This window comes from Diceros bicornis, chromosome 4 (genome assembly GCF_020826845.1).
Source record: "Diceros bicornis minor isolate mBicDic1 chromosome 4, mDicBic1.mat.cur, whole genome shotgun sequence".
Taxonomy (NCBI): Eukaryota; Metazoa; Chordata; class Mammalia; order Perissodactyla; family Rhinocerotidae; genus Diceros; species Diceros bicornis.
Window position 1 is genome coordinate 61,826,743 of NC_080743.1, and position 10,944 is coordinate 61,837,686.

General features: G+C 39.8%; 1 protein-coding gene across 1 annotated transcript in view; it reads right to left on the bottom strand.

The window, feature by feature from the left end:
• Positions 1-10,537, bottom strand: part of FCRL3 (Fc receptor like 3) — a 31,864-nt gene extending 21,327 nt beyond the window's left edge. Inside the window, exons 1-6 of the mRNA XM_058539515.1 lie at positions 10,470-10,537; positions 9,145-9,165; positions 7,806-8,048; positions 7,083-7,343; positions 6,549-6,833; positions 5,442-5,729 (exon numbers count right to left, since the gene is read on the bottom strand). Coding sequence (XP_058395498.1) covers positions 5,442-5,729; positions 6,549-6,833; positions 7,083-7,343; positions 7,806-8,048; positions 9,145-9,165; positions 10,470-10,500 — 1,129 coding nt within the window. The 5' untranslated portion in view covers positions 10,501-10,537. The remainder of the gene's footprint in view (positions 1-5,441; positions 5,730-6,548; positions 6,834-7,082; positions 7,344-7,805; positions 8,049-9,144; positions 9,166-10,469) is intronic.
• Between the last annotated feature and the right edge of the window lie 407 nt (positions 10,538-10,944).

Below are 10,944 nucleotides of genomic sequence, written 5' to 3' on the forward strand. Positions count from 1 at the left end.
GTAAGGGAACAGGACAAAAGCCCAGAAAAAGAACCAAATGAAACAGAAATGACCAACCTACCTGATAAAGAGTTCAAAGAGTCATAAGGATGCTCACTGATCTTGGGAGAAGAATGGACAAACTGAGTGAGAATGTCAACAAAGAAATGGAAAAAAAGAACCAATCAGAAATGAAGAATACAATACTGGAAATGAAAGATTCACTAGAGGGACTTAAAAGCAGAGTAGATGATACAGAAGAATGGATCAGCAAGCTGGATGAAAGTCTACAGGAAATCACCCAAGCTGAACAGATAAAAGAAAAAAAAGAATTAAAAAGAGCGAGGACAGTCTAAGGGACCTCTGGGACAACATCAAGCACACTAACATCCATGTTGTAGGTGCCTCAGAAGGAGAAGAAAGAGACAGGAGCAGAGAATCTATTTGAAGAAATAATAGCTGAAAACTTTCCTAACCTAAGAAAGGAAACAGACATCCAGGTACAGGAAGCACAGAGAGCACCAAACAAGATAAACCCAAAGAGGCCCACACCAAGACACATCATAATTAAACTGTCCAGAATTAAAAATAAAGAGAGAATCCTAAAAGTCACAAGAGAGGGGCAACAAGTTACATACAAAGGAAACCCCATAAAGCTATCAGCTGACTTCTCAGCAGAAACCTTACAGACTTGTAGAGAGTGGCATGATATATTTAAAGTACTAAAGGCAAAAAACCTACAGCCAAGAATACTCTACCCAGAAAGGTTATCATTCAGAATGGAAGGAGAGATAAAGAGTTTCCCAGCAGAGCAAAAATTAAAGGAGTTTATCACCAAGAAACCAGTCCTATAATAAATGCTGTAGGGACTTACTTAAGGGGGAAAGAGAAGACCATAAATAGGAAAAAATTATCTATTTCCATGATAAGAGTTTAACAGATAACAAATGCACAAAAAAGAGGTTAGATATAATATCCAAAACATAAAATTGGGGAGAAGGGGAGTAAAAGAGTAGAGCTTTTAGAAAGAGGTCAAACTAAAGAGACCATCAACTTAACATAGATTGCTATGTACCTAGGCCATTATATATGAACTTCCTGGTAATCACGAAACAGAAACCTATAATAAATACACAAAAAACTAAGAGAAAGGAACTCAAACATAATACTAAAGAAAGCCATCAAACCACAAGGGAAGAGAGCAAGAGAAGAAGAAAGGAACAGAGAGGATCTACTAAAACATACGGAAAAAGATTAAGAATATGGCAATAAATACACACTTATCAATAGCTACTTTAAATTTCAATGGAATAAATGCTCCAATCAAAAGGTTTGCGTTGGCTGATTGGATGAAGAAACTAGTGATGAAGATACATATAAATACTGCTGTGATGTATAAGGAAAGAGTCAGACACCACGAAGTGCACAGAATGGGATTCCAGTCACATGAAGCTCAAAACAGAAAAAACTAATCCATCTGATAGATACCCGATCAGGGATTGCTTGGGTGGAGGGAAGGGGTTGATTTAAAAGAGATTTGAGGGACTTTTATGGGATTATTTGAATGTTTTATATTTTAAGTGCAGTGGGTAAAAGAGTCATCAAAAGAAATAGTTAAAATCTTTGCATTTTATTGTATGTCAATTATACTTCAACTAAAAAATAAAGAGACTGGGGAAAAAAAACACACAAGACTCATATATATGCTGCATACAGGAGACACACTTCAGACCTAAAGACACACACAAACTGAAAGTGAAGGGATGGAAAAAGATACTGCATGCAAATGACAATGAAAAGAAAGCTAGAGGAGCAATACTTATCTCAGACAAAATAGACTTTAAAACAAAAACTGTAACAAGAGACAAAGAAGGGCTCTGCTTAATGATCAAGGGAACAATCCAACAAGAGGATGTAACACTTCTAAATATCTATGCATCAAACATAGGAGCAACTAAATATATAAAGCAATTATTAACAGACATAAAAGGAGAAAAAGATAGTAACACAATAATAGTAGGGCACCATAACACTCCACTTACACTGATGGATAGATCATCCAAACAGAAGATCAATTAGGAAACACTGACCTTAAACGACACACCAGGCCAGATGGACTTAGTTGAGATATACAGAACTTTCCAACCAAAAACCACAGAATACACATTCTTTTCAAATGCACGTGGAGCATTCTCCGGGACTGATCACATTTTAGGCCACAGAACAAGTCTCCACAAAGTTAAGAAGATTGAAATAGTACCAAGTATCTTTTCTGAACACAACAGTATGAAACTAGAAATCAACTACAGGAAGAAAATCAGAAAAGCCACAGGTATGTGGATATTGAACAAAACGCTACTGAACAACAATTGAGTCAATGAATAAATCAAAGGAGATATCAAAAAATGCTTGGAGACAAATGAAAATAAAAACAAGACACACCAGACTTGGTCGGATACAAGAAAAGTGGTTCTAAGAGGGAAGTTTATAGCAATACAGGCCTACCTCAACAAACAAGAAAAATCTCAAACAATCTAACAGTGCACCTAAAGGAACTGGAGAAAGATTAACAAACAAAGCCCCAAATCAGTAGAAGAAGGGAAATAATAAGAATCAGAGCAGAAATAAATGAAACAGAGACTAAAAGTACAATACATAAAACCTCCCCAAAAATATAAGTCCATGACCAGATGGCTTCCCAGGTGAATTCTACCAAACATTCAAAGACTCAATACCTATCCTTCTCAAACTCTTCCAAAAATTTGAAGAGAAACAGAAGCTTCCTAACTCATTCTATGAAGCCAAAATTACCCTGATATCAAAACCAGAGAAGCACAACACCAAAAAAGAAAATTACAGGCCAATATCACTGATGAACATTGATGCAAAAATCCTCAACAAAATACTAGCAAATCAAATACAACAATACATTAAAAAGATTATATACCATGGTCAAGTGGGATTTATTCCAGGGATGTAGAGATGGTTCAACATCTGCAAATCAATCAATGTGATACACCACATTAACAAAATGAAGAATAAAAATCACATGATCATCTCAATAGCAGGAGAGAACGCATTTGACAAGATACAGCATCCATTTATGATGATAACTCTGAATAAAACGGGTATAGAAGGAAAGTACCTCAAAATAATAAAGGCTATATATGACAAACCCACAGCTAATATCATTCTCAACGGTGATAAACTGAAAGCTATCCCTCTAAGAAGAGAAACCAGACAAGGATACCCACTTTCACAGCTCCTATTTAACGTAATAAATATCCTATCTAGCCACATTGCCAGAGCAATCAGGCAAGAAAAAGAAATAAAAGGGAGTCAAATTGGAAAGGGAGAAATAAAACTGTTATTATTTGAGGATGACATGATTTTATATATGGAAAACCCTAAAGAATCCACCAAAAAACTTTTAGAAATAATAAATGAATATGGTAAATTTGCAGGATACAAAATCAACATCCAAACATCAGTTGTGTTTCTATACACTAACAAAGAAGTAGCAGAAAGAGAAATTAAGAATACAACCCCATCTACAATTGCAAGAAAATGAATAAAATACCTAGGAATAAATTTAATCAGAGAGGTGAAAGATCTGTACAGTGAAAACTATAAAACATTGTTGAATGAAATTGAAGACACAAAGAAATGGAAAAATATTCCTTGCTCCTGGTTTGGAAGAATTAACATAGTTAAAATGTCCGTACATCCTAAAGCAATCTACAGATTCAATGCAATCCCTATCAAAGTTCCAACAACACTTTTCACAGAAATAGAACAAAGAATCCTAAAATTTATATGGAACAACAAAAGACCCAGAATAGCCAAAAGTATCCTGAGAAAAAAGAACAAAGCTGGAAGTATCACATTCCCTGATTTCAAAATATACTACAAAGCTATAGTAACCAAAACAGCATGGTACTGGCACAAAAATAGACACACATATCAATGGAATAGAATCTAAAGCCCAGAAATAAACCCACACATCTATGGACAGCTAATTTTTTACAAGGGAGCCAAGAACATACAATGGAGAAAGGAAAATCTTTTCAATAAACGGTGTTGGGAAAACTGGATAACCATACGCACAAAAGTAAAAGTAGACCATTATCTTCCACCATACACAAAAATTAACTCCAAATGGATTAAAGACTTGAATGTAAGACCTGAATCCATGAAACTTCTAGAAGAAAACATAGGAAGTACGCTCTTCGACATCCATCTTAGCAGCATATTCTGAAGTACCATGTCTGACTGAGCAAGGATAACAATAGAAAAAATAAACAGATGGGACTACATCAAACTGAAAAGCTTCTACACAGCAAAGGAAACCATCAACAAAATGAAAAGACAATTTAACAATTGGGAGAATATATTTGCAAATCACACATGTGAAAGGGGTTAATATCCAAAATATATAAAGAACTCATACATCTCAACCACAAAAAAACTAACAACCCAATTGAAAAATGGGCAAAAGACCTGAACAGACATTTCTCCAAGGAGATGGCCAATAGGCACATGAAAAGATGTTCAACATCATTAACTATCAGGGAAATACAGATCAAAACTAAAACGAGATGTCACCTCACTCCTGTCAGAATGGCTATAATTAACAAGACAGAAAACAGCAAGTGTTGGAGAGGATGTGGAGAGAAGGGAACTCTCATACACTGCTGATCGGTGTTTCAACTTGTGTGGCCACCATGGAAAACAGTATGGAGATTCCTCAAAAAATTAGGAATAGAACTACTATATGATCCAGCTATTCCACTGCTGGGTGTTTATCCAAAGAACATAAACACCAGAATGTGTAAAGATACATCCACCCCTATGTTCATTGCAGCATTATTCACAACAGCAAAGACTTGGAAGCAACCTAGAGGCCCATCAAGGGACAAATGGATAAAGATGTGGTATATATACACAATGGAATACTACTCAGTTGTAAGAAATGATGACATCCAGCCATTTGTGAGAACATAGACGGACCTTGAAGGCATTACGCTAAGCAAAATAAGTCAGAGGGAGAAAGTCAAATACCACGTGATCTCACTCATAAGCAGAAGATAAAAACAACAACAAACAATCACATAGTGACAGATTGGATTGGTGGTTACCAGAGGAGAAGTGGGGACGGAGGAGAGTAAAAGGGATGATTAGGCACCTGTGTGTGGTGATGGATTGTAATTAGTCTGGGTGGTGAACATAATGTAATCTATACAGAAATTGAAATATAATGATGTACACCTAAAATTTATATAATGTTATAAACCAATGTTACTGCACTAAAAAAAAATACTCCACTAATGTAAAAAAATAAATAAATAAAGATACATACTGAAATATTTACAGATGAAAAAAACAAAAGATCCTTGTGGCTGACAGAGAACCTAAACCATGGCTTGCAAATCAAGGCTGAGTAAAAGGAATTGGGAACTTACTTTTCAGTGTGACTGTAATCCATTCACTGAGGATGGGGCCTTGAAAGTTGTCAGCTGCACAGTAATATCTCCCAGCATCGCTTTCCTTCACAGTGGGTATCCAGAGCTCTGCTGACAGGGAACGCTGGGTCTTTCTTCCCAAACTTCTTATTATGCCCTCTCTGTGCCAGGAGAATGTGATAGTCCCTGTACCCTTGGCTGCTGAGCAGATAAGGACCAGATTTTCTCCTTCAATCAGCTGCCCCCCAGGGGGCTGCATTTCTATATTCACATCAGATACAGGGACTCCTAGGAGGACACAAGATGACACATGAGGGTCTCAATGGCAGGGACTTCAGGGTCAAGGGGAAGGCTGGTGCTGCCATGAATAAGCCAATAGCAATAGGTGCTATAGGCAGGGGTCCAAAGTAGGAAATAAGGAATTAATTATATATGTTATTATAAAGGGAGCAACATCCCCTCCTTCCACACACAACAATTACCATCCTTGGGAAATGTGGGCACCAAGCCCTTAATCTTAAACCTAATGTTGACTGCAGTCACATTTTATGGACATTTATCTCTAAGGAATCTTTGATGCACCAATGGACAACAAAATAAAAGAGATCACAGGAATTACTTCTATCCTAAAGTGACTTTACTCAGAATCCAACCCCTCTCCTATCTTTCAAGACTCTTCTTCAGTATCACCTCTATCTTCCCACGTTCTTTTCTGACTATTCCAGTTCATGTTTGTCTTCCTCTTTTCTGATTATTTTGGAGCAATTTTAGGTCAACACATGGAAGCACTATAGGGACCTCTAAAGAATGCATGTGGTCATCTGTGCTTCTAGTTATCTATTGACTCACGAGAGAACATATCATATGTGTCTCTGTAGCCCTCAGGGGGCTGGGAACCCAGTAACTGATCAATAACTACTATTACCTGACTTAGATGGAAGAGGATATTCTAGGGAGATTAGGCTAATGTTAGTCCTAAAGAGAGAAGGATACCAGGATGGCTGGAAGCACCTCTCTGTTATGTTCACTATCCCAGGGAGCAGAAGATGTCATTGTTCTGTTCTCCTCTCCCTAGCTGTGAATCTGAAAGAGCCACAGAACACTCACTCTGCACATGTATCTGGGATTTCAAGCTTCTTTTCATGACACTGTGAGTCACTGTCCCTGCCTGACACCAGTAAGACCTTGAGTCTTCACTCCATATGGCAGGGATCTGAAGCTCTGGGGAGCTGCTCCAGCCTGACCCCAGGACTTTGTCTTCTCTGAAGAAACAGAATTGAAGCTGAATGTATGACTTCTGTGGAGGGAGCCAGGTCTCACACTTCAGGGTTACTGGGTTCCCCTCTGTGGGCTGGGAGGAGCTGGCTGTCAGCAGAGGAGGTGGAAACAGCTCTAGAGAGAAGAACAAATACAATTCCCGGGCCAGTGAGGCTCAGAGCTCCTGGGGAGATGCACCTGTGTTTTCAGCACCGGCCATCAGGGGATAGGGACCCACACAGATGGAATCACTTCTCATCTCCCCCCCATGGCTAGGCCAGAAGAGGCTTTTCATGAAATCCCCCCTGATGAGCACCCTCTCTCAATCCCCATGCACTCAATTTCCCTGCCAAGCCCTATTACCCACAGGAGTGTAGCCATTACCTTGCACTTGGATCCTTAGAGGTTTTGAGGTTTGTTCCCATCGTCTCCAAAAACCTCCCCCAGAAGCAGTACAATGATATTTTCCACTGATCCTGGAGATTGAATTTAGTCTGACGGAGCCTGAGTCATAACTAACAACAAGTTTTTCTCCATCTTTGTAGTAAATCTTTTCCCTAATATCTGCTTCTTTCTTCCCCCGGCATCTCAGAGTTATATTATCTCCTTCAAAGACAGGGTGGGAAGCTTGGAGGATCAGCCAATCTGCAAAGAATGGAGGAAAATGCTTAATTTATCCTTGCTGCTTCTTTCTTCAAGCTCTCTTTTCTTCCCATGAGGAAAGAACTACAGTCCTATACACACTTGCAAATGTCCTCCATCAACATTTCCATGTGGTCCCAATACCCGATTCTCCCTTGTCCTGGGTTAGTGAACTAATCCCAGGATATGTCCTTAAGAAATTTCCATACATATCATTAAAAGAGGAATTTTATACCATATCTTTCTTCAGACCTGGATCCCTTTTTGCCTAGCAACTTCTGGGTTACCAACACTTCTCTGGGTGGAGAAGATAGACAATGCAGCATCCTGCTGCTGCTATATCTCGTTATTTTCTGGGGCAGCACTTCCCATATCTTCATGCCTCATGGGCCCTCTGCATTAACCCAGCCCTCAGACATGCTGCCCAGTGGCTTTATTTCAGAAACTCTTCCTTTCTTTCCTTACCAGATAAAAATTCCACATGCACAGGGTCACTGAAGGAAGATCTTTGGGTCTTGCATTTGTAATATCCGGACATATTTATCTGGAGATCTCCAGATTCTTTTTTCCAAAAATTGTCATTATAATACCAATATATGTCCCCCTTGGCTGGAGAATGGGAATCCCAGCATGTGAGAGTCACTTTCTCTCCTTTGAAGTTTGTGGTCCATGAAGGAGTGAGGAGGAGAAAAGCTTTTGGAGCTAATCCTGAACAGGAAATAGAAAGATGAAGGCAGGTGAATGGGAAGAGAACAGGTAAATGGGAAGTGAAGAAGGAAGGTGAATGGGAAGAGAACAGGGGAGGGCCTGGCCTGCAGCTGGGAGTTTTCTTGGGCTAATTCTTATTAGGACCAGGATTAGAAATGGGATAGAAACAACCTGGGGAAACGCCTGGGACAGGATCTGTTCTTCCTCATTCTTTGCCTAGCCTGGAGGTGGACAGGTGGGTGTCATAGGAGATAACTCTCAGGTCCCTGGTGTGGGCTCAGAAAAGCTCAGGAAATGTGATTTGTTGTTAGGCAAACACTGTGAGGGCCTCCAAAGGTGGGCTGATTCTGCAATGATCTTGTCCTATACATTCTTGTCAAGGTAAATGTGAGCCTGGGATGCATGTACCTCAGAGGCAGCTTCTAGACTTTGAAAAGCCGCTTCCTACTTACTTGTTAATATTTGAGGAACAAGTGTTTTTTAAATTTTCATTACTTTTAAACCTTCTTAATTTGAGATTCTGTGGGGAAAACAACTTTTTTCTACTCTCTGTCTAACTTGGAGGCAATCAGTAATTGAGGGATACAAGAATTTGAATGAAGGGGCATGGGGCTGCTTGAGAAGTCATATATACAAATCGTATTTGTGTATAGAATTGCAACTGACCGATGTGACCAGAAGTCAAAGCATGACAGTGACATCAGCTCCTTTTGGAGATGTATAAAGATTTGGCTGTAGCATTTTCCTCTGTGGATGGGAGCTATTTCTATGTCCTTTGATAGTGGCACTAGCTTGGACATGCAGAAGGAGGGGTCTTAGGGAATAAAAGAGATCGTATCTAAGGTTCTCTCAACATCAGTCTCCTGCCTCTGCCCTTCCCTCTGTAAACGCTTCCTTCTCCTACACTGAGGCATCTGAAGATTGGAGAAATCAAAGGAGAGTCTGTTCACCCACCGTAGCAACAGGCGTGACCTCAGAGTAGCAACACCACTGATGTTGGCACAGCCCTGAAGCCTTCATTTATGGAGACAGGCTGTGCTTACCAAGAGGACAAATGCCCAGAGACCAAGAGGAACAGAGAGAAGGGAAAACTGACCTGATTGTTCTCTTCCAGGAGCTGTGAGGGGGCCAAGATTTAAAGATTAGCACAGAGCAATGTTTTTAAAACATTTTCAGTTAGATATTCTCTGAGAAATTTTCCAACAACCCAGCCACAACCACTTCTTTAGTTTTTCCTTCCTGTTTCTCTGCCCCAGTTCTATACCACCATAGCCTCCAGACAAACAGACAAAGTCACCTATATTTTATAAACATGAATGACCGTATCCACAGCCCTGACTCACCTCTTTGCTCTGCATACTTCATTCCCTCCCTCTCTTCTCTAGCCTGACCTTAGCAGTAAAGAGGCAGAGAAGGGCTTGGAGAAATGATTTATCCTCCCCCTCATTTCTTGGACATTGTTCCTCCTACTTTTTCAATCTCTGGTTAAACAGTGGCTTAAAATCTCAGGAAGAGAGTCATGTTTCTCAGTAGGTCTTCCCTCACTTGCCTAAGTTTTGGAGGTAACGTTTTATCTGAGGGACTTAGAGTGGTTTGGCAGAAAGAAAAATCCAAGCTTCCTATGAGATTAAAAAGAAATGGATGAGAAACCAAGGGTAACATTCTTGACTTGCCCTGATAGCTGTATTCAAAGCCTTTGGTTTTCCTAGTGATAAATAAATGGCAAGCAATAGGATATATTGGAGTATATGAGGAAGCCAATTTGTGTAAAACTAATTCAGCCTGAATTGTTTTTCCAAAGGTCTGACATAGCCATCGAGCATGCATTGTATATCTGCTTTAAGTATTTACTATGTCCCAAAGACAAGAACGGTACTCTTAAAGATAAAGATGTAACATCCCCCCCATTGGTATTTCCTTAAGGATAAACATCTCTCCCTAGGCTACAAATTAACTGTTGGCTGCTGCGTTCACCTTGTGACCACGCAGCTTGAGACCACAGACCTGCTACTTGCTGTATTCACCACTTGCTGTGTGAATCGCTGTGCCAGCAAAGCAATCTCATGACTATTGTAAAAGAGACATTCCAATCGTATGCGATACATGCTCTTTGATGGTATATAACCACTCTGTCAACCCCCACTTCTTTGGAGTGCTCCATTCCTTTGTGAAAAGACTCTCCTAGACTATATGGTCTTCAGATCTGGCTCATAATACACTCAACCTAGTTTTGATTTATAGATTGGTTACAGATTATTTTCATTGACATTGGGAACCCAGCTCTGCTCATATTCATTCTCTTGCTATCTGTCTCTGAACCCTAAGTGGAAGTGGAGACAGAAGCTCCTTCTTTTTTTTTTTTTTTCCTGGCTGACATTAGAAACTGATTGGACCCCGTCCCGGTCCGATCAATCTACTCACCCAGGATCAGCAGCAGCAGCCACAGAAGCATGGGGACTTGGCCTTTGGGTGAGGGCAGGGAAAGTCTTTCTCACCGAAAGCCAAACTTATCTTCCATGCACACAGGAGGACAGGAGGGTTGTACTCAGATGAGATCTGCAAGAATTATAAAAGGGGAAGTAAAGAATCATATCTTGCCCTGGATTCTAAAAATATTAACGTAGCTCTCTTTCTGAACACTGTTTGTATTTCAACTCTGGCAGCTGTGCATTTCTAGATGTTGGTTGTCATATTCCAACAGTTCAAGTCTCTCAGAAGAAATATCTCCAAGGTTGTACCTGGGTTCTCTGAGAATGCCAAGCCGTGGATTTTCTAGTATTCAAATAACTTTTTCTTTATTTTTCAAATGGAAAACCCCTTTATTGCCATGAATTCACACAACCTTTGGTTCCACATGAGGCTCCTAATATGGGCACACCTGGTGAGTGTGGTGTCT